This window comes from Hetaerina americana, unplaced genomic scaffold (assembly GCF_022747635.1).
Source record: "Hetaerina americana unplaced genomic scaffold, ioHetAmer1.1.p SCAF_19, whole genome shotgun sequence".
Taxonomy (NCBI): Eukaryota; Metazoa; Arthropoda; class Insecta; order Odonata; family Calopterygidae; genus Hetaerina; species Hetaerina americana.
Window position 1 is genome coordinate 1984499 of NW_027286752.1, and position 24602 is coordinate 2009100.

Consider the following 24602-nt stretch of genomic DNA (forward strand, 5'->3'; position numbering starts at 1 on the left):
TCAGACTCTTTGGATTCAGCACTTTTTGAGCTAGCTGTTACTTATTCGATAGAAGATTGGTGTTTATCTGTTGACAGAAGGAATTTTTCCTTCCCTGTCATGTAGTTTCAAATGGCTTGAAATTAGACATGTAATAATTAGTCACTACAAAAAGCAATTTTGTCCAAATGATGCTACGGAGAGTTACAAATAGTTATTAAAAAGGTAGCTATAAAAATTGAAAGCCCTTAAGTAATATGCATTCGGAAACATATTGTTCATTGAACAATTTTTGAGCAACTGCTAGCTAAGGTTGGGTAAATGTTTGTGAATTATATGTTTTTATGAAGACACAATTTATCATATAGTGTAGGTTACTTATGAATTGTAGAACTAGTAATTTAACTTGAAATATTTTAAATTTTTGCCCAAGGATTTATTCAAGATATTGGAGATAATTTGATTTATTGCTGCTGCATGTAATTACTGCCCATTAAATATTGAGTTTGATGAATGATATACCGTAACAGTTTCATTGAACTTGGTCTGGGGAAATGTATCAAAAAGAATTGAAGTTAATATTAACCCAGCTGGCTTGATACTTACTGTCCTGGGATTACTTTGATAAGGAATTACTTCAAATTTTGTATGTTTAACATAAATTGGGAACCTGCCCATATGTATATTAATCTCTTCAAAATTTTTGTTTACACATATGTTGAGACTTTCACTGTAATTCAATGGATTAATTCACTTAAAACCAATCTCAGAACAACTTGGGTACAGTCCTTAGAATATCTCATGGTTATTAGTGAGTAAACATTATTTGGTAGGCAATCAACCCAAATGAGGACATAGCTACATGTACTGGGGCCACTGAAAGTGTGACCCCTAAAGCTAACCCTTCTGAGGCTATTATTATGAGTAATTCAAGGTCGAGTGTGATTTTCCATTCCTGAATAAAATGTTATATAATAAGATCCTGGTAGATGTTCCTGAAAATGATCTTATCAGGGTTCCAATGGCAAAGTCTAAAACACACTACATCTCATTTCAGTTTGAATGTTTAATAGATATATGCAATATGATAGATGAAGTGAATAATATGAATGTTTATGCAACAATTTCAGAGCGTAAAAATCATTCGCCTTGACTGGGACTCGAACCCAGATCCCTCAATATCCGGTCGAGTGCTTTAGCCACTTAAGCTACCGAGGCGTCCTCTTAAACTCTGAAATTTTGGGGCTTTTAAAGGAACTAGATGTTGTGACGAAATACCGTACATACAATGTCACATGTATTCGTAGTCGTGCGCGAGGCGCCACTGTCCACGAGGTTAAAGCCAACTTTAAACACGTATGGTGTTTTCCCTTTGACAAATTCCAAAGAAACTGCGGGAGATGCCGCAACAGTAACTTTTAACGGAGTCATCCGCTAATGTGCATTTCAATGCAACAATTTCAGAGCGTAAAAATCATTCGCCTTGACTGGGACTCGAACCCAGATCCCTCAATATCCGGTCGAGTGCTTTAGCCACTTAAGCTACCGAGGCGTCCTCTTAAACTCTGAAATTTTGGGGCTTTTAAAGGAACTAGATGTTGTGACGAAATACCGTACATACAATGTCACATGTATTCGTAGTCGTGCGCGAGGCGCCACTGTCCACGAGGTTAAAGCCAACTTTAAACACGTATGGTGTTTTCCCTTTGACAAATTCCAAAGAAACTGCGGGAGATGCCGCAACAGTAACTTTTAACGGAGTCATCCGCTAATGTGCATTTCAATGCAACAATTTCAGAGCGTAAAAATCATTCGCCTTGACTGGGACTCGAACCCAGATCCCTCAATATCCGGTCGAGTGCTTTAGCCACTTAAGCTACCGAGGCGTCCTCTTAAACTCTGAAATTTTGGGGCTTTTAAAGGAACTAGATGTTGTGACGAAATACCGTACATACAATGTCACATGTATTCGTAGTCGTGCGCGAGGCGCCACTGTCCACGAGGTTAAAGCCAACTTTAAACACGTATGGTGTTTTCCCTTTGACAAATTCCAAAGAAACTGCGGGAGATGCCGCAACAGTAACTTTTAATTGTTGCATTGAAATGCACATTAGCGGATGACTCCGTTAAAAGTTACTGTTGCGGCATCTCCCGCAGTTTCTTTGGAATTTGTCAAAGGGAAAACACCATACGTGTTTAAAGTTGGCTTTAACCTCGTGGACAGTGGCGCCTCGCGCACGACTACGAATACATGTGACATTGTATGTACGGTATTTCGTCACAACATCTAGTTCCTTTAAAAGCCCCAAAATTTCAGAGTTTAAGAGGACGCCTCGGTAGCTTAAGTGGCTAAAGCACTCGACCGGATATTGAGGGATCTGGGTTCGAGTCCCAGTCAAGGCGAATGATTTTTACGCTCTGAAATTGTTGCATTGAAATGCACATTAGCGGATGACTCCGTTAAAAGTTACTGTTGCGGCATCTCCCGCAGTTTCTTTGGAATTTGTCAAAGGGAAAACACCATACGTGTTTAAAGTTGGCTTTAACCTCGTGGACAGTGGCGCCTCGCGCACGACTACGAATACATGTGACATTGTATGTACGGTATTTCGTCACAACATCTAGTTCCTTTAAAAGCCCCAAAATTTCAGAGTTTAAGAGGACGCCTCGGTAGCTTAAGTGGCTAAAGCACTCGACCGGATATTGAGGGATCTGGGTTCGAGTCCCAGTCAAGGCGAATGATTTTTACGCTCTGAAATTGTTGCATTGAAATGCACATTAGCGGATGACTCCGTTAAAAGTTACTGTTGCGGCATCTCCCGCAGTTTCTTTGGAATAATGAATGTTTATATTTAGCTAGTTACAAAGTATGAATGATGAATGATAGATTGAGAGAGATGCGTAGCCGCCAGGACAATGACAACAATTAGTATTGCTTAAAATTAAGATCTTTTGTTTTTCTTCATAATGGTAAGTTGATGATTATGCAATGCCAGCACTCCCATGAAAAATCAGATGGAAGGTTGTATCATAAATTGAGAGAAATGAAAGTGGTAACACCTAATTTGTAGTTGATGCAACTGTTTAATTACATCAAAATTGTACTCTATTTTGAAATAGTTTGGGATAGGATAGATTTAAATGTGGAATGTCCAATAACTTCGATGAAATCAAAGATTTTGTTTCACATTTGTTACAACTGAACATGTGAATCAGTTCTGTAAAATACCTTTAGTTTCTAAATAAAAAGTTAAATTATTTTAAAACAGAATTCTTTTATTAGAACATCATTAAAACCATTTTGAAGCATTCTTGTCTGTGATTCTCTCATAAAAATTGGAATACAGAATAAAAACTTATTCATACAATGTTCCAAATTCTTAAGGAAAAGTTCACACTCTTCACATAGCACTAACCTGACTAGAAAATATTCAATACACAAATGCACTTTAAGAACTTGAACAACGTAATATATAAGTGCATCCTTTAATCACCACAACAGTTTTTGTTTCACCCTTTTATTGAAAGTCAAGTCTCTCCCTTCCATACACATTATTCTGCCTTTGAACAGCAGAGTAACTAACACTTTGCATTGGTCCATATCATTGACAACGCACAACTATCTTCGAATACAATGAGAAGCTGCTATGAAAATAAAACAACTGTAAAGTATTTGGTAAAAACTATGAAAAATGACATTGTTCAACAAATGAACTTAGTGAGCCATTCAAAAATATAAATTACAAGTTTATTAGCCAAGCAATTTAACATTCTTTCAAGTGTCATGTAAAAATAAATAACACTTCATAACAGGTAGTCACGATTTTCACAGTTTGATGATCATTACACAATTTATGTTAAAAAAAACAACCAACAACTTCATCATCCCAACAATCCAAATGAACAACATGATCACAACATGGATAACAAAAGTATCACAAAATGAGTAGTAAAAGGGTACAATCAAACACACACAAATTTACTTTTAATTCATGCATAAATTAATTTAGGAAGTTTAAACATCAAAATATATACTGAAAGACTTCATTGTACACCAATCAGGACTTTTTGTTAGATTGAGCTAAAATCTGTATTACCAAATGTAATCAAATGCTGAATATTCTTGTGCTTTTGAAAATTGTAGCTTATCTGCAATTAGAAATTGGAAGATTTGAACTTCATGCAAGCAAAGATTCAATTCCTTAGGTTGTACATCAATTGTAAGCAACGAGTTGATAAAACTGTGAAGAAATTGGAATGACATTTGTCTTCTACCACTGGCTATTGTTTCTGGCTGAATCCACAATGTGAAATGGACAACTCCAAGGCGAGATATATCACAATGACATCCACCTATACTTGTGTTCAAATTCAATATCACATAATCATTCTCATAAAGCAAACTTTTCATTATGTGAGCATTTTTTTCAAAGCTTCATATGACACATTAATCACACCCCATGTTATTAGGGCACGAGTGTAATTGACATGAACCCCTCTGTACATCTTCCTCCATGACTGTCGTTCATGGTATATTTCGGAAAATATTTCTCTTAGCGTCACAAATGGACCTCCAAGACGAATCTGCATATGTGTCTTGACTACGTTAAGAGGATAAAAGACAGTGGATATAAAAGCACCTGTAACGAAAAAAAAGATTTAGTTAGCCGACATAATTATCACAAGTGTATTAGTCTTCAATTATTTTATTCTCTCGAATAAAACTAATTTTCCACATGCCATCTTTGTATAAGTTCAAACTAATCTAACACTTTGAGGAAAATTAGGTGAAATTAGTGTTGGATTTGGTAAAGGGTAACTGACGATTGAGTTGATTGAGACTAACAATGAACTACACTTATAGTGACATTTTGTACTCTGAAGTTAAAAAAATATAGGATTTTCAGTTAATTTTGTACTATTTAACATGATGAAAAGCAAATTATACTGCAGTATAACTATTACTAATTAGAACTGCAAACTGCAAGATCCTCTCTCTCATGCATGAGTCAGGGAAATGTTATATTTGAGCTGTTATTGGCAATAAAAAATGTTAATTGCTAATATACTGAGGCCTTGCCCTTGAAATTTAACATTCATATTCCAGGTAAGCTCTTGATCTTTTAATATTAAAAAAAAGTCAGGTGCAATATTTTTTGGGCATCCTCAAAAAATATCTTTTGGGGCCAAATCATAAACATTTAAATTCCGATGCCCGATGTTCTATGAATTCTCATATTTCAGTGTCGATAATTCCAAAAGAAGGAGTGATTAACTGGGAGGCTATCCTTGTAAATGGTAGTGATGAAGTCTTAAACAAGATTTCTTTTGGGAACCAGTGTTGACGGGGATCTTTTGAACTACATAGCTTTGTGGTAAGTGGAATGTTCATTATTTGACTGTAATTCAACTTCAGTCATCTTAATGCATCACTATAGTATATTCAATGCAAGGGGAAGAAAATTCAATATAAGACAGATCTTTATAAAACAATACACAATTTGCAACTTTACTTGTCACTTAAAGAATTGAAAAGCATTAATCAGCATTAGAATTTGTATTTACTTAGACCAAGGCAAATATTTAGTAAATTTCTTCGTGGAAAAAATTCATATCGGTCACTGGTCCATTCAAACTGCACTGTTTAAATATGTGTTTAGAAAACCATTCTGAACTCACCAATTAAGGCCCCAGAACAGAAATCTGCCAGTGCACGAGCAGCTGGAGATGGATTGGGAGAAGAGAGCCAAAATAAGACACCTGGTTTCTGAGCTTCTTCTCTCAGTATGAAGAATGCTGCATTGCTGGGCCCATTTCGAAATAATATGGGGACAATGCCTCTATAGAACTCCCTCGCACCATATTGTGTAGCCACCTCTCTAAAAGCATGAGCAGTATTTACAAATCGCCCATGGTACGACTTGTCCTACAGGGTGAAATAAAAAGGAAAGAATGAACATGACTGTGAAATGTTTTTTGTGAAACATTTACTGACTGTACATGAACTATTCCTTAAAATTTTCCCACTGATCATTAATGACAAACACTTTCCAAGCACTAATAAAGCTAGTGATGAGTGAATTTGTGACCCAACAGCAAAGTAATGTTGGATTATCAGCAGATATTTTAACCCAACTTTAGATGAAAGACTTGACGGTGACTGAAGCTATTTCACCAATATTTTTATGTTTTTTATCACATCAATGTCCAAAAAGTCCCATTTCAAATTAACAGATTTTATGTCATAATATTTTGTTGTCAACCACAGGACTAGACTTTTAAAGTGACTTTTTGTTTATAATGTGCTTTTTGAGAACTGTTAAATAGGATGGCATGGAAGTAAATATGTACATACACCTACAGGTTCTAATCTACCCATGGAAGGGATGGACATTTTGCAGCCTTGAAAGGTTTCATAGATAGGCTGCACTATTTTGGATTGAAAAGAGAAAAACTGTAGGATTCCCTTAAATTTCCATTTGTTATTTAGGTGTCATGTACAGAAGAAATCCAAAAGAATTTTTGGACACATGCTTAATAACGAGGAAGTTACAAAAGTACACCATTTCAGTAATAAATCTGAATGTTGGTGTTCATGTAGAATATTAAGCAAAAAGTATTCTGCATTTAAAAAACTCAAAGGAGTCATTGAAGAAACAATGAAAAAATGCTTTCCAATTGCAAATTGCTGGAGCAGATTATTTATTTGGCTTAAGAAGTAGGTCAATGTTTCCATTCCAAGTGCACAAGAAAGAACCCCGTTTCATTTAATCAATCTGGAACACATGCTTCCCTTCATACATGCCACAAGCTTTGACTTTGCTAAAACATAATGATTTGAAAATAAGCAAGCATTTTTAGAAATAAGTGGCTATCGTGTAAATTAAAAACAAGTAATTTTTCATTGACTTTGTCGAGTCTTCTTCACAAAAGCCAATTTTAAATATTTTGAGCCAATCTATTATTACTAGGTAGTCAATCATTTAAGATAGGTTTATAATGGATACTGACAGAAGAACAAAGCATTTCTGCATCTCATCTTGACACACAACATGGCGATACAACCTTTAATTCAGCATATTTCCTTCCCCTCTTCATTCCATCCAACATGGCTATACTATTCTTCCCTCTCCCCTTAATCACTGTCTTAACCATCCAATTGCCATTCAATACACGCTCTCTCCATCTTTCCTTCTTCCTTTACATGCCTCGGCTATCCTCATCTTAGCCATATTCTCTTTATTTGTGTAAGCCTCCTGATCTTCCTTACCATAGAGATTCTCTTTGCATTCTTTCCATTTATCTTGAGTTCTTTGTGTCAATAAATAATTTTCTGCTTTGTTTGCTACTGGCTGATAGTTTGCATTGATTTTCCCTTGTTATTTCCTGTTAGTCCTTTCACCTTCCTGATCAGCAAACCCATTTCAATCAACCTCTTCCAAGTCCCCATATATTTACACTGTCTTCCACCATATTTCTTCAACACAGTTAGTTTCCCGCTTCAGTTTACTATTTATGAGTACTTTCTTCAACCTCTGTGTTTACATTCTTCCAAGCTCTTTTTTTTTTAGGCTTCCATCTTTCTTCTATGGTACTTATCCTACTGCCCCAACTTTATTTTTCTGCTGCCTCCTGGTACTCCCTTCTTTTTACCCCAGGTAAAGCAGCAGCCACATCCTATTTCCTTTTCCACTACTGCTGCTCGATCTGTTTGAATCTTATGTTACACTTCATTCGCGCTAAATTATGACCTGAATCTGCATCCACTTTCGGGAAATTGCAAAAAAATCATGATATTCCTCAACATTCAATCTAAATTGAACATTAATATGATTTAAACATATACTCATTGAATTTTTGTTTTGCCTTAATCCATAGTTTACCATGTAACCTTGGCACACCAACTATGGCATTTTTCAAAAATACAACCCTCATGTTCGAGTGATGGAATTTTTTGAAAGGAAAAAGTATGCACTAATTTTTTGTAGACATTATTTTTTGATTGCCATCAGCCGGCAACTAGGAAACAACTCCGATGGGATTAGGTATACTGTATCTATCTTTTGATTCACGAATCTAATCTCTTGTCGATTTTAATTCCTTGATTTTCCTGTACATATTAAAATGCACAGAGTATGTGATGTGGATGAATTGACCTCATTTTGCTTCTTGGATTCTCTCTTAAGAGCACTTATGTGTTTCAATACACCAATGAAAACCATGTTCATAACCTCATTCACACAAAAAACTTACTTTCACATGAGGCTATTCTTATAACAATTCTTTAGATTGTAAGGATATTAACTTGCACATTTCCTCAGCTTATAATCACAGGGTAATTTGGATTAAATTCAAGATACTGGTTGGGGTTGGAAAAGCTAAAAGAAAACCACAGCGACAAAAACTCGATGGCATCCATGACGAATGTTTCTTGCGCATTTTCAAGGATTGCTTTAAACTTGCTGGCATTAAAACAAGAATAAATCGGCACATGGTGGCAGGGCCGCACAAAGTCAATTGCCAAAGACACCACCCTCTGCTATCTAAAGACTGAAGTATAACAATTGTGGTATTCGGAATAAAATAGGATTGAGTAATTTTCAATTTAAAAAATGTGCGGTAAGGTATTTCACGAATTAAATTTAAACTAAATGATCTAGCGATCTTAAGAATTAAAAAGTGAAATATATGCTTGATTTTCAGGGGATAATCACAACATTTATGCAGTCGCCAACGATAGATGACACAATAGACCGGGAAATGAATTACTGAAACGGCAAACTGGAATTTTTGACATCAAGAATCTTGATACGATGTATGTGCATTTTGGAAACTAATCTCATCCTTCTCTCAATACTCCAAAAGACGAAGCTTTGCCGAACCTCGGATGAGCGAGCGTAAATAAAAATCCATTACAAGAACAGCTATGAATGCCGACTCACAATGTTGGCTCTACCCAAAGTTTAGTGGCAAATATAATCAACGGTATTTTAACAATTGTTAAGTGTGGTCACGAAGCACCTGGTTACTATGAATAACCGACTCCTAATCGCTGCTCAAAGATGCAAACGTAAGTTCAACAAAGATCGAACTCTGGTTGACAGTTTCTTGGCGATCTGATCCACATAGAGTTACAACAGTTGTACGTTAACTCTATATTCAAACGCACATTACGTCATATCGTTCAGCTGTGAATATGACCGCGTCCCTGAAATATCAATGGTCTCAAAATACCCGCATTGTATACGTTATGCAACCCAATTAGAGCTTACGAGGATTCAGGGAGGCAGAAGATATCAAACGAGGTTCATGTGGAATCTGAGATGCAAAAAAATATATTTTTTGAGACTTAACTTTCTCAAAAAAGTGAGGTGGCACTGTGCTGTGAAATTTGTTACGACTTCAAAGAAACACAGGGAACTGCTATGAAAACTTAAATGTTTACATTAGAGCGTGGAAAAAAGACAAATTCGTACCTGCATTAGTGTTTGTATCCTTTCAAACGGCGAAAGTATAGCTTCTGTGCACCCGGCAAGAATAGCAGCCACTGCTTTAGTCATCATTGGATAAGATTCCCGTATCTCCTCAGGCACCCGTTTTTGGTAATCTTCATAGCAACCAAACATAATTGAAACTGAAGCAGTTTTCTGGCACAGGGGTGGAAGGATTCCACGATACAAGTAGAAAAAACCCTCGGTGTAAAGTTGCTTAACAGCACTTTTAGTTTTAACGCCATGAAGCATCTGGCGAAGAAAATCATGTCACTATTTGTTTCAGTCAACAGGGCCAATGCATTTACACAGCGGCTAACGACAAAAAAAACATACCTGTCTGAACATTACTTTATTAATTGGGTAGGTGACGGTCACATTAATGAAAGCGGCCCCCCAACCGCAAGCAAATTCTTTCCAGTCTTTCAATTGAAATCCTGGATTCGATATCGGTGGACTTGGTCCGAAGGAAGAAATAGGAGGAGTTCCCAGTGCATGATGATGTTTATGGCTGCTTGTTTCGGTAGGCGTAATTACCTCGCATGTTTCTGAGGAGGAAGCCGCCAAATTCATTTTGCCTATATGCAGCCAACGAGAGAAACATAAGTACGTTAATATGAAGGCAAAATAGAGAAGACGCACTTAAAGGTATCCATCAGAAAGATTTAATCACTGTAACCTTATCATTAAGAAACACCGAAGTCCTCCATTACAGTTTCAGAAAGCGGGTGGTTGTTACAGGATGAAATTCAAATATTCACGAACAAAACAACGAAGCAAAATTCATTGCTTCGACCACTTCCGATGCCCATCGACTTCTTACACTCCTATTCTCATGCGATAATTGCAGATCGTACATTTTACCACTGTTATTGTTTCGTAGCCGACAATAGATGGCAGCACAAGTGGAAACAACTCAATAATTAGTTCTACATTTTCTCACGCCAGTGCTTTGCTCGCAAGAGAATCTTCGAAATGAATTACACGGAGAATAGCCTAAAAATCTGTGCTGCTATATCTGAAGTATTTGAAATTCGTCCACGGCTGTTTACGAGAAACATAAATATAATTTTTAGAGTCCACTGAAACATGGCGATTTTCTCAGAGTTGCCTTAATGTCATCTAATGACAAATCTGTAACATTTTTCGGTGGATATCACAGCGTTAACATCGTTTCCAATATTTGTTAGTCCCAAAATTTATTTAAAAAATGCGTGAAAATAAAAATTTAAATTTTATCATGAAACGTTAATATTAACAACATATGACGCTGAAAAATGTCAATAGTATTGCTGCCGCCTAATCATGGCTTTCAACGAAATACCTTTACGGAAGTTTATCTTAATTTAAGACTGAAGCAAGAAAATTGCAGCTTCTCCCATTTTAAGAATTTCCAAACATTACATATTATTTTCGCAAATTTTAATGACGATACCGATGGTACACGCGAACAACGTCAACATATTTTGTATGAGAACAATTGACAGACAAAATTTATTAGCGAAGGTCGTTGTTGTTTTTGGATTATACGAAAGATCCGGCAATGAAGAACCATTCTGTCACGGAATGAGGTTTAGTTCGACTTCTAATAGTTCTTTGTGTTTTCACAATGTTGAAGCATAAAGCACTCAAATTTAAAATGTAGTATTTGATAATTTATCTCTGTTCTACACGAAGGATAGCATTCCCACCAAGGAATGAGCCTGATACCGTAGCAGTATTTTCTGGTTAGCACATTTTATAAATTTAACTTTACCAGGCATTGGTTGATAGAATTATATTTTTTTCTTGTTTAACATATGTCTGTTTGCTTTTCAACAAACAATACTCTTTCGGTCAATGTCGGATATTTGGAGTAATCTCAAATTTTGGGCAACATTGATGTGAAGTTGCCAAAATGTGTATGATGATGTGTTTTAATTTCAATGAAGAAGGGGAACACTTATGGAAATATCAATGAATTCAGAATGCATTGGAAAATGTTTAATAGTTTTGTTTACATTTCTTGCAATGGGGACGCCACATGAATAATTTCATCGGGCATAGAGTACATTTAACAAGGTACCCTGTGCATACATTTTTTCGATACTATACTGTATTATAGTTAATTTTCCAAAGAATAACCATATTCCCCATGCATTACTTATATCCTGTCTCGTAATTTGATTTCCACCTACATTTTTAAATTGACCGTATGATTTAACAAATTGTCCACTAGTAGTTGTTTCCATTCTGTTATTCTCAGTAACTGACGAACGATCATCTAATTAGTTTATTGGTTTATTTTTAACTCTATTAAAACATCTTTGCATGCAAAGTTCTATGAATATACTATTTTTAAAACTTTGACTGGTAATAAATTCCTCATTAATTGACTTACAGGAACTAAAAATGAGATACATTCCATGAAACGTCTGCGGAAAACAAGAATTGAGCAGATGTATGCAGCGAGGTTATTATTATGACAACTGCATCTTTTGATTCGGTTGGATACCGAACCTCTGCGGCTGGTTCCAGAGAGATTATGTGCCATACTCTCAGCCATGTGAAGCTATCTCGCATACTAATTCTGTTTCCTTTCATACTATTTGCCATTGTGTTCGTTAATTATTACTACCTTTCAAAGGTTGGTATCTTAGCACTTTCATATGCATATACAACTAGCCATGTTATTAAGGGCTAATTGCATATCCTATACTTGCAGGTGGAAAATGATGCTCCTAATTCGGACATTCATCGTACGAGGTCTAAACTGGAAGCATTTGAAGATTTTTCATCCCTCAAAGCCTCGGACTTGAAATTTAGAATTGAGGAAATGCTAAGGATTAGAGGTAACTAACATTTCTTAATCAAGTGATATGTATATTCACTTGTTCTGGTTCATTGTAGTTCATTAGAAGAAATGTAAACTGTACATTACCGGGGAAAAGTGCTGCATGAGTAGGGTAATTAGAAACACAGTAAATTCCTCTGCAGGTTTTAAATTTTTGAATGAAAAATTACTGGATTGTCTGAAATTACGAATACTTTTTCAAGGCTGCAAGTTAAATTCAAAAGATGTTTTCTGATTCTTTATTATTAAGGAAAGAGTAATAAAGTATGTTTCTGAAGATTTTGATTGTAATATGCACAACCATATTACCTTTGTTATTTTGGTGGTCTGAGCACTATAGAAATTATGTAATGACACTTTCTTACAAAACTTCCAGCTTCATCAAATATGCACTTTGTTCATATAGTTGGATGTGAATCTTGGGAGGAAACCTAAAGCAATATATCACCTACATTTCTATTTTCAGTTCTTCCCATTTCTCTTGGGACATTTTCTCCACATTTATGTTGATAAGCATAGGGATAATGGGCACCCATCATGTCTTGCCCCTCTTCCTAACACTGCCCATCCTGACTCTCCATCTGCCACTCGCATCTGAGCAATCTGTGACATGTACAGGTTGCAGATAAGTCTCCTATCCCTCCAGTCTACTCCTGTTTTCGACAACAAATTCATTAATTCTAACCTAGACACTATGTAATGCTTTATTGAAATCAGGAAAAATATTTGAAAAAATATGGAACCTTTTTGCATTGTATTCTTTGTTCCTCTCTCTATCATTGGTATCATATGGTATAATGCATGCTTCTCCCATTTTTACTCCATTTATGGAGTAGATTGGAGAGAAGAGTGACTTATCTGCAATCTGTGCTTGTCTCAGGTTGCTCAGGTGTGATTGAGAAATCCAAAGAAACCATGAAAACGGTATATCTGGAGGAAATAGTTAAGAGGCATGGGAAGAACTGGAGACAGGAATGCAAATCTGTGTAGGATTCATAAAATCAATTATGTTTGCAATTGATGAAGCTTAAGTTTCCTACTCACCCAAAGGATTACAAGCATTGCTGAGCATATTGGAAAGTCAGCATGGGAAGAGAATAAATGTAAACAAAAAAAGTTTACCTGATTTAGAAACTTAGGAAAAATAATATTATCTTTGCTTTCTACAAAATAAACTTTATTCGTCAACTAGTTTAGTTTACACTGTAACATCATCTGGTGGTAACAAATAGGTGGAATAAAGAGAGGAACTGGCCCCCCTACCATTTGATATGAAGCTTGGTTTTGTACAGAATGGAAACAAGGTAGTTGAAACAAGGCATTAGGTGTAGACTGGAGGATTTTGAAATGTGGGTGTGTAAAAGGATGGAAAAGGTAAAAAAGATAGAAAGGAAAATAAAAAGTGCTAGGCATGGTGTGGGAGGATTGTTGAGAGGACTCCGAAGGATGCAGGAAAGATGGATGAAAAGCATTTTGATTGGCAATGTGATGTCCAAGACTGTGATAGAGGGGAGAACATTAGGCCAAAAAGAAATGGGAAGGAATAGAACAGGGATCTGAATGGAATGAAGGGAGGAAGGATGTATGTATACAGATATGAAGAGTGGCTTACTGTAGTAGGGCCCAATTTAAGGCTGTGTTCTGTTAGGTGGGGCAAAGAAGTAAATAAAAACATGGAACACATAATAAATAAATACATTTGGAGTCCTCTGACAATTATGCATGCATATTGAAACTGTTATTAGACTAGGATGTGCCTTGTAAATTAATTTACCAACTTATTGACTTATTCTTTCAATGCTTGTTGTGAAATTAAGCTGGAATATTTGTTTGGTTGAGATGTAATGATGATGACCTGTGGCCACCCAAAAAGTAAAAATGCTTTTACTTGCAAATACATTAGTTTAGCTCTGTTAATTAGTTTATCAGAATATGAACATATTTGAAATTGCAAATGACAATGGAAAATGTTTTATTACTTTAAGGGTCTGTGAGCATGGAGTTGAGAGATTTGGAGGCAAGGAGGCAGCGGTTGCAGTCGGAAGTGGTAACTTACAGTCAGAGAATTGATGAACTCAAAGGTGAACTTCTCAGACAGCAAACTGAATTAGAAAGGCTGAAGATATCTGTGGAACAGGTAGGTGTTATTTTGCTTTTCATTTTTGGATATAGCTTTCTTGGAAAACTTTGTTATATTTCCAAAGAATAGGTGATGCAATTAGGGCATCTAATACAGTGGAACCTTGCTTAATGAGCACCTGGCATAGCCTGTAATTTATTTAATGCGCAAAAATATTTAATACAAAATTACTCACCTAACAAACAACTTTTCACATTGCAAGGGCTAATCAGAGGTGAATTCCCGGAATTATTGCTGCTTCAGTTTGTGTTTAGCAGTTGTTTGCTAGCATCTTAGTCTCACAAGTGATTACACATTTTACCTAACTTAGGTTCAGATGTAGTAGATGTGATTTTTTTGTGCTATGCTTAATAATATTTTGTGCATAGTTTTAAAAATGTTCTAAAAGAAAAAGCCAATGGAAGACAGCCAGTAAAAAATTAAAATAACTGTAGAAATGAAAAGTAAAATCATTGAATAATGAGAATGAGGTGTGAGTGTGAATGATCTAGCGTTTGCATCAAGTGGTGTGCATCAATGATTTGTACTTCTATTTTCCTAGTAAAAGTGCATCATAATACATATTGAGATGGCTCATTCAATCATAAAATTATTATTAGTAATGGTCTACTGCCTTAGGCCATGATTTTGACGGACCCTGGCACTATACAGTACTTGAATCCTAAGGCCTATCTAGCATCACACAAAATAGCCATGAAACCCATGTTACAATAATTAATTTTTTTTATTTCATCAACTCTACATCCATCCACATCCTTCTCCTATCCTTTCTCTCCCTCACTTTCACAGCATCCTGCCCTCTGTTACCTTCTTCGCAAGCCCATTGGCTCTTTAGTATTGTCTGCAGTCATTTGTCCGGCCTTCTTCGAATTTCTGGCAAAAGCCATCTTTCTTTCCCTACCGTGCCCAGAACTTAATTGTTTGTTTTCCTTTCCATCAAATAAGTTTTTGCATTCCTCTTCACTTCCTCATCTGATAACTGTAGGCCTTTGAACTATGCTTATCCTTCTATCTCAACTTCCAAGTTTGGTGACTATTTGGTATCATCACAGAATTTAGTTTCTTTGCCCATTTAGCTTGGATGAGAGTAAGAAGAAGAAAGAGTATATTTCTGAAGTGAGGTTCATTGTGGCAAGGTTACTCCAATGTTTTGGACGTACCTTTTGCCTTCTAAAACTTGGGAAGTAGATGCTTAGAAAGCAGAAAAGTACGAGGGTCACTGAGAAAGTTTTGAGATACACAATAACTAAGAAACTTTAAATAATTTTGTCAACCACATTTTCTCAAAATACTTGCCATGATATTCTATAGAATTTTGTATTCTTGCGAACCAATTCTCAAAGCAGTTTTTCCATTCATTTTCTTTGAGTGCTGAAAATTTACTTTGGTAGGCTTTAATGGCTTCTTCAGGGCTGGAGAACCTCCTTTCATGCATGCGATTTTTGACTGTAAGGAAGAGGAAATAATCACACAGGGCCAGGTCAGAACAGCAAGGTGGGTGAGTCATTAACCCCTGTGGACTCCAGGAGCTGCATGGCAAGGTTCGCTTTGTGCGCAGATGCATTTTCATGGTGCAGGATAATTTCCTGCAGTCCTGTGTTCTGCTGCTGTTCTTGAAGTTTTCCAAAAACTTACGGTAGACACACTGTTGTGTATCACAGAGTAGTAAGAGTTCTTTGTTCTTCCAGGAGAACAGTTACAGGGCTAATTTTGGATAAGAAGGTTGCTACCATTTTCTTTCTGATGCTTCGAGGCTGCTCCACTTTTGTTGGTGGATATTCATCGGTAAAAATCCATACATTCAACTGGCGCTTATTATCAGGATCAAACTGATAATCCACGTTTCGTCACCAGTAACTATCTCAGAAACGCACTTAGAGTTGCCTCTGTCAAATCTTTTCAACATTTCTTTGCAACATTTAACCCAGATGCCCTTTTGTGCTTCTGTCAAAGTGCACGACACCCACCAGGATGAAGATTTCCTGATTTGAAGTTTGTTTCAATATCCTTGGATGTCACACAATTATTTTCGTGCCCCAGTTATTTTAAAGCGGCGAGGTTGTTTTCCTCAGTTACTGCAGTTGCTGGACCCCTTCTCCTCTCCTCATCTTTCAGCCAAGTTTGATCTCGTCTAAATTCTTGAAAGCACCAAAAAATTCTGCATGGGAAGGAGCAAAGGTCCCTGAAGGCCCATTGCAAATGATCAAGGCTCTCAGATCTGTTTGAACTACTTTTAAAGTCATAAAGAATCATTGCCCAAAAATGCTATTGACGGCTCTATTCCCGCAACACCTGCCTGTCATGTAAACAGAAACAAAGAAAGGTCACTTATTGACAGCGATAAGCCGAGCAAGTTTCAATTTGTGTGCATTACTCGGAAAGGAAACCGCTGTCAGCTCACTTTTTTGGAAAGGCAATTATAGACTGCATGGTGGTCTTTCTAAAAAATTTTGTAGCAACCCTCGTATTCTCTTTATTTTTTCAAGCAAAAGCTGTCTTAAAACTAGTGATTCAACCTATTAATGTTTTCGATGTAGCCGTCTGTTGCTCTTTTGACTGATAAATGATTGAGATCTTAGTAACCACTAATTTTAAGACAGCTGTCATTCACTATGGCAAAATTTTGTATTTAGTAGGAATTTGAAAATTGGTCATAGTTAATATATATTGAGTAGTGTTTTAAAATTTATTTAATCTTAATAAATGCATATTAATTTTCAAATATTGAGATTAGCATCCCTGGATATTTGGATAGGCATTTTCATCACATATCAGGATGAAAATGGAAAAAAATGATGCCATATGAAACATATCTGTTTCATCTTCTAAGCTTTATAATATCCTCACAAATTTTGTGATCCATCCATGTTTTTATCATTAATGTAGTTACTACAAGTGTACCAGTAAATTTCTTTGATTCTCAACGGTTTTTGTAAATGCTAATGGTGTTGAAGGGCATTCTTGTGTCTCTGTGGGTTGTGGTAAGTAATATGTTCTTTTATTATTTTCCCAGGCTCAAGTTGCAAGGAGAGAAGCAATGGAGCGAAACAGCCCTGACCTAGCACTTCCACATCGCTTGTATCCATCTTCTAAAGCACCAAAACTCTCACCGCCTGGCTTGGAGGAAAGGTCATCTTGTACAATGCATCTTTGTTTTGATTACTCCCGATGCTCCCTCACTTCTGGTTTCCCTGTATACCTCTATGACCCCGATGAGCATCAGGTATGTCTTTGACATTTCATTAACAATTATGCTGTATCTAATATATCTGTAGAATGTGTAGGTTTCTTACCATTTGAGAAGTTATTTATTCACAATTTGAACTTGAATGAACTAGCAGCAGGTTAAAATGGCAAATCATATAAAGATAAATGCATTTACAAGCAATATAAATGAGGTTTCAGAACCCAGTCATTACCAATATCAAGTGCAATCATCTTATGCTAGGTATAGCCATTGACGAACCCATGAAGTGCTATGATACTATTCATGCCCCGTTGAACTTTGATCTTATTTCTAATACATAATGCAATTTTTATAAAATGTAGATAGGCAATCATTTAATTTTAATAATTTATATTGGAATTTATTATCTTTTTTGAACCCTTTATGTATTGACTTTTTTTCTGCAGGTTCTTGGGGAAGTTGAAAGTTTTGTGAAAACAACTGTTCGCCAAACTCTTGGCTACAACCCACATTTCACTGATGACCCGTCTACTGCCTGCATTTTCTTTGTTCTTGTTGGGGAGCTAGCTGCTGTTGACATGGACATAGGCCTTGTGACTCCCCAGTCCAATCTCACTCTTCCTAAAATATTGTTGGCAGAACGGTTGGCACAGTTACCTTACTGGGCAGGTGATGGAAGAAATCATATACTCTTAAATCTGGCCAGAGCTACTGTTGAAGGTAGGTGGTTAGGGACCAAGGCTGATTTTTTTGTAAATGTAATTTCTAATCCTTAAGCTATATATTCTGGTCGTATCACTTTTTACACTAAGAAAAATCATATCATGTCCTTGTGGTCTTAGAAAAACCCTCTGCCATGCTGGATTAAAGGATGGTTTGGCTTATTCACTTTCTGTAGCTTCTACAGAAGTCTAACATATTTAGAAAATAATAAACTATACTTGCATATACTTAAACCATTGTCATGTTTGTACTATATTAGGCATAAACTTTATAATTACATACATGCATACACATAAAAATACATATAGATAGACACACATTCATTATGCACAGATTTGCACATTTAAAAATTTATATATATATATATATATATATTTTTATTTATTAGGTAATCTACCAGTTAAGGTAGGTTTTTGGATGGACATAATTACTAATTAAATAATTTGTGACTCCTAGCAAAACATAACATCCTACTCTATATCAGGTCCCTCTTCATCTCTGAGTACTTTCTTCCTACCTTCATCCCGCCCAACATCCCTATCCTGTTCCTTCCCTTTCCTCGTTTGCCTAACATTCTCCCCTCTATTACAGTCTTCAACATCCGACTGCCGGTCAATACCCCCTTCAGCCACTTATCCTGCCTCCATAGGATTTCTCCCAACAAACCCCTCCCCTCGTCCAGCATACCAAGTACTTCCTCATTTGTTTTCTTCTCTGTCCATTTCATCTTCTCCATTCTTCTCCACACCCACATTTCAAAAGCCTCCAGTCTACAGGTATGTCTATCCTCCAGCATTCAAGGACCATGTTTCCACACTGTGCATAGCTACGCTCCATATCAAAGTTTTTACGAGTCTTTTCTTAACGTTCTAACTCAACGTCCCTGTCATCAACTCCCTCCTCCTTGTGAAAGCCTCTTTGCCTAGTGCAATTCTTCTCCTTACGTCCCTACTACTTTGACTGTGTTGGTCCAAAACACTACCGAGGTATGTTAACTGTTCTACCTGCTCTAGTTTTTGCCCTCCTACTTTAATGTTAAGCTTAGCCTTTTTCTTTCTAGAAAATCGCATAACCTTTGTTTTATTAATATTGATTCTCATCCAATACCTGTCGCACTGAATTTCCAATTCACTCGGCAATGCTTGCAACCCCTTGGCTGACTGACAAACTAAAGCTTGGTCATCAGCAAACCTAACTGATTTTATGAATTCCCTGCCCACTTTCATTCCTACCTCCAGTTCTTCCCATGCCTTTTTAATCATTTCCTCTGCATACAGGTTGAACAGCAATGGTGATATAATCCATATATACATGTACATGTATAAATTAAGGATGCACCTCAACACACACACGTACTCAAAGTAAATGACAGTGAAGGAAGAGAACAATAAAATAGGGAAAGTCTAAGCATAGAATGAGGTTCGTGGGAAAAGCTAGGGAGAGCATGGCATTGCTCACCTAGTAAAAAAGCATGCAGGAAAATACCCACGAAGAGATGGGGGGGGGGGGGTGTCAAAAACCTGCGAAAACCTTATGAATAAGAGGGAAGATACATATACATTGTAACAATCATTTTTCTCATAGTATACATATTATTAAGTTACTGAAATTGAAATGAAAAAATTAATTATATTGACAACACATGAGGATTAATGAGAAACATAACATTAACTAAAAAGAATGATGCAAAATTCCACTAATGGAGATGACAAAAGAAAAAGTAGAAGCAGTGATCTATATAGCAGCTGAGTGAAATGAGGGAGGGTATACTAGTTAAGTTTTGCACCTGAGGAAAATGAACTTGTGAAGTGCTCTCTTAAATCTTGTTGTGGATGGAGAGTTTTCTGTCATCTGGGAGAGACTTCCACAGATGGTGTGCTGTAACATGAAAAGATTTGTGACAGATTTCCGTGCGATGGAGTGGGACAAGAAGTTTATCATTACCCCTAGTATTCCTGTTGTGGATTGAGCTAATAGGGAGGATATTTTTGCAGAAATAATTAGGTTTGTGGTTTGAAAATATCCTGTAGAAAATTGAAAGAATATGTAAATGCCTGCGACCTTCTAGCTTTAACCAGGATATTCTTGTAAATGAGCCAGAAATATGATTGTATTTTCTAAGATCACATTTGAGCCACGCACAGGAATTATGGGTTCTCTGGAGTTTGGTTTTCAGTTTGCCTTAAAGGTCTTGGTATACTACAATACAATAATCAAAATGGCGTATCAGAAGAGAGAATACAAGAAGCATCTTTAAGGAGGGGGGAGCAATGTGCTTTAGCCTTTTCAGTGAATTCAGGGATGAATTTATTTTTCTGCAGATAGCAATTGCATGATCAGTCCAAGATAATGTTTCATTCAGGTTACACCTAAAATATTTACTGTACTTAGGTATGGTATGATAGATCCTTGCAATGTTTGTGGTGGAAGGTTATCAATGCTTATTTTAGAATGTAGATTATGGTATCCGAAAATAATGAATTGACTTTTGATGGGGTTTATTTTCAGTAAATTTTTTATACCCCAGATTGACAAAGCAGCAAGATCTGAATTAATTTTTTTGATAATTCCAGGAACTAATTACCTGCGATAATCTGTAATTGTTGAGGTAGTCTACGAGATCTTTCAATAAAACACTAAGGAACTGAGAGGCACTATTAATCAGCGCAAATGGGATAGCTGCTAAGCACTGCACTGCAGGAAGACTAAACAATTGCAGGAAACTAATAAATAAAACTCCTGTAAACTCTATTGAAAAGGAAGGCACTATTGGTGATATGTGAGAAAAGCTCAAGGCACTGGCATTTAATTACTTTTCACTAACTTCTTTTTAAACACAGTACTATGGGATGATCGTGCAAATGGGGAAAAGAACAGAATACGCTATTTAATTGGGATGCACCATTTAAGATACTCGTAACTATGGGAAAAGCACAGGGCACTGGCACTAAATCACTTTTCAATAATTGACTTCACAATGTAGATCAGAAACAGGTGAGCTGGATACATGAGCGCAGGATATAGAAGGTAAGAGATGCAGGAATAGGATAGGGTGGGAAGTCACGTGCACAGAATCAAGGACGGCAGATCAGGAGCAATTACTGGATAGTGGACCACAAGAAGGTAGAGACACAAAGCACACAAGGCAGGAATTTCGAGCAGCAAGAGGCACAGATATATAAGAGCACAGTGCGGTGAGGTACAAGGGAGTAATGTTTTTGCGGTAGTGTAGAGAGCACTGGCAGGTCACAAATCACTGTATTAAATTATTTTATGCTATCTGCAAGCAGTTGGTCAAAAATACTTGCAGTAGGCAAGGAAGGCAATTCACCCACTGGGTTTAGCGGTATCTGCTCCTTGATGAAATATTGCGAGAGTTATAATCAATACTTGCCTTCTGCATGTCTCCTTCATTTGAGACAAAAATCCTAGAGCCATCAGGCTTTAAGAAAGTTATCTTCCCATCTTGGGTCCATACATTCATTGGCCCGGTGAGATATTGGATGGCAAGTAGTAGTAGACGCTTTCTGGTAGCTGTGAGTCACTCTGTTATGAGAGATCCACTTGCTTTTAGGTTTATTTTTGCCCTTCCCACTTGATCTCTGTCTTGATATGAAACAAACTTGACTATGATGGGTTGAGGATGTTTGTTCGATTCCTTAAATGGACCTATTCTGTGGCCATGGTCAAGGGACATCGGGTTCACGCTTACTTTTAGTTTATTAATGAAGAAACATGCGGCTAAATGCAAGTAGTCTTCACTTTTTTCATCTTTGATACCATGCAGAAGAAGACAATTTCTTCTTGAGTACTGTTCAAGATCATCGAGGTGGTAATCACACTTGGAGATGTGCTCCTCAATATCCTTTAACCATTCAGAAAGATGCTATAGAGCTCCGTTGATTGTATCTCGTAATTTGACAAATCTAAGGCAAAATTCAAAGTTTGCCCTTGAATACTTTTGTAAATTATCATTTCATTCATTGTTTTGGAAGTTTTGTGATTATTGATGGTAAAGTTATACATAATAACCATAGTATAATAATATATGCAGTAACCAGGGGTACCACAGTAGGAGTTTGTGAAGGTTTGTTATATTGATTTTTAAGTGGATTAGTCAGCATTATGGGCTGGGGTGGAACATAAATGACTTGAGTACTAATATCTGCTCTTTGGCTGTTAAATACTATGCAAGGGTGCATTGTTAATGAGAATGAATCAAGAAATATGAGAGAAAATGCTTGGTTGTACCCATGTATCCACGTTTATTGTGGAATGTAGGAAAATCCAGTAATTGGCATAAGGGTAATACAAGTAATGGTTAAAATGCAGTAATAAATACTTTTCTTGAATAATATTGATAAACTGCTTTAGATTTTTGATATTATTTCCGAATATCCATGCCATCATAAGTGTATAATGTCAAATTTCAACTTTTCAGCTTCTATCCACAATACAGGACAAAGAAGGATTATTGGAGATTTATTCCAAGGGGTCAACACTGGTCGAGCAATGGTGGCTCAGTCTGAGTTTTCACCTGGAACATTTCGATCCCGGTTTGATTTAGTACTTCCTCCTCTTCTTGGACCCCCGGGCGGAGATGTTTGGCAAGGAGTCCCTCCTGTTCTTCCAGCTAGGAGACAGTTTCTGCTATCCTTTCAAGTAAATACTCTGAATAAAAAATTTACAATGTATTATAACCTTAGTTCAATCATTTATAATAATGAATATAATATATTATTGTTAAGTTTTTCTCTCAATTTTTGTATTTTTATTAATCAAGATTAATTGTCTTGATTGGTAATCCTTTTAATCACTTTTAAGTATCAATATCCATATGTACTATAATTTGAAAAGACTTATTATTGTATTTTCATCGTTCGAAGCATATTTTTCATTGATTCATTTTTTGAAGTCCTGGGAGATAGGATTTGTCATTGAAGAGGTTGTATGAAGTGATGTGAATTGCTATATAATAAAGTTTTTTTGTAAATTTTCAGTAATATTTCAGTTGTACAAATATAGGGAAACCACTTTGGACTTCATTAATTGAACTGGAAAATTATTAAATTTGGACCAACAGTTAGTGAACATGCCAATAAAACAAAATGTCTCACACCTAAGGGGGAAATGGTTCCTTATTAAATCCATTGTGTGGCCGTATCTTATTATTGCATTTTAGCAAGTAGTGTGAATGTTTATTTACATTTTCTGTTTGTTTACTCTACATCTTCATTACTGGTTTACCTACCTTTGAAATGTGCAATATAAAGTGTATAGGGCATGACATACACTTTCAGAATCAAATATTAGGCTTTTTGAGTGAACATAAAATTTTGAAAGGGATTGGCTTACTATATTTTTGACCTTGATGGGCAAACCTTCAAAAATAGTTGACCAATTATTATTAATAGCTTTGAAATGGAATTCTTCAAGCTGCTAATTCAACATAAGGAAGTATGTAACAATATGAATATAAAATTTCCTGATCTAAATGGGGAAGGACGAGGTGCTTTTCTTCATTCCTGATGCTCAGTATTTGCTTGTAACATTTATTTCATCAAGTATCACTAGAATAGCCCTCCGAGTTGCATATGCCAGAAAATGTAAGCGGAGTGCAATCAGATGCCCATGAGAAACAACACAATAATTGTAGTGAAAGTATAGCAAATAAAAGGAAAGATATTGAAAAATCTGGCATTTTTATCTATGAATGCCTGAAAATTTTCATTTTGGCTGCCATTGGCAACCTGAATTCACTAGCTCTAAATCATGGTATATTTGTTTTTACTTATCATCAGATTGTTTTGCAGTTTTGACATTATTGTTTCTTTCACATTGAAAATAATGTCCAGAACTCCCCCGTAACTCATCTTCAGTATGTCTTTCAGAGATCATTTGTAAAAGCTGCATAATCTCAGTTATTAAATTCATTGGTTAGAAAATTTCAATTAGTGCTTTAAAGCATTATACGGAACTATTCTTTTACTTTTCTGAATTGTTGCAGTTATATAATCTTTCCCTTATTGTTTTAGGGGGAATATATTCCTGGACCTGCAACATCAAGCTCATCTGAACCTGCCTTGCTTGATATGCATCTTAGAGCAATGTCCAGGTCTGCCACATCTGATGAATTCTTCTTTCAGTTTGACTGTGGGGAGAATGATGATGATAAGGTTAGTGAAAATGACTGATGATAAGAGTGGTTATTAACAATTAGCATCAAAATATAGCACATTATGCAACCCA

The 24602-nt window shown here is 36.2% G+C and overlaps 2 protein-coding genes across 3 annotated transcripts in view; one reads left to right on the top strand and one right to left on the bottom strand.

The window, feature by feature from the left end:
* Positions 1-3234: 3234 nt before the first annotated feature.
* LOC139687311 (mitochondrial nicotinamide adenine dinucleotide transporter SLC25A51) lies at positions 3235-10362 on the bottom strand. Of its 2 annotated transcripts, XM_071584457.1 has the most exons (5): positions 10150-10362; positions 9807-10048; positions 9456-9722; positions 5659-5905; positions 3235-4619 (listed from the first exon to the last, which is right to left on the bottom strand). In XM_071584457.1, exons 2-5 carry the CDS (start codon positions 10041-10043, stop codon positions 4390-4392), a joined length of 981 nt encoding a protein of 326 aa, XP_071440558.1. In that variant the 5' UTR covers positions 10044-10048; positions 10150-10362; the 3' UTR covers positions 3235-4389. The 2 variants fall into 2 exon arrangements, with proteins under 2 accessions (XP_071440558.1, XP_071440559.1); XM_071584458.1 differs by lacking the exon at positions 10150-10362 and having other exon boundaries at positions 9807-10099.
* Positions 10363-11024: 662 nt separating this feature from the next.
* Positions 11025-24602, top strand: part of botv (exostosin like glycosyltransferase 3) — a 52589-nt gene continuing 39011 nt past the window's right edge. The window contains exons 1-8 of the mRNA XM_071584460.1: positions 11025-11197; positions 11853-12096; positions 12175-12301; positions 14289-14440; positions 17457-17666; positions 18077-18350; positions 22795-23015; positions 24389-24529. Of these exons, the coding sequence (XP_071440561.1) occupies positions 11932-12096; positions 12175-12301; positions 14289-14440; positions 17457-17666; positions 18077-18350; positions 22795-23015; positions 24389-24529 (1290 nt within the window). The 5' untranslated portion in view covers positions 11025-11197; positions 11853-11931. The remainder of the gene's footprint in view (positions 11198-11852; positions 12097-12174; positions 12302-14288; positions 14441-17456; positions 17667-18076; positions 18351-22794; positions 23016-24388; positions 24530-24602) is intronic.

Bases quoted from the DNA above. Each gene is read 5' to 3' on its own strand.
- LOC139687311 (XM_071584457.1), bottom strand. From the start codon at position 10,043: ATGAATTTGGCGGCTTCCTCCTCAGAAACATGCGAGGTAATTACGCCT. The intron at 9,723-9,806 runs GTATGTTTTTTT...TTTCTTCGCCAG, and splicing joins ATAAAGTAATGTTCAGACAG to ATGCTTCATGGCGTTAAAAC. The intron at 4,620-5,658 runs GTGAGTTCAGAA...TTTTCGTTACAG, and splicing joins CTGTTCTGGGGCCTTAATTG to GTGCTTTTATATCCACTGTC.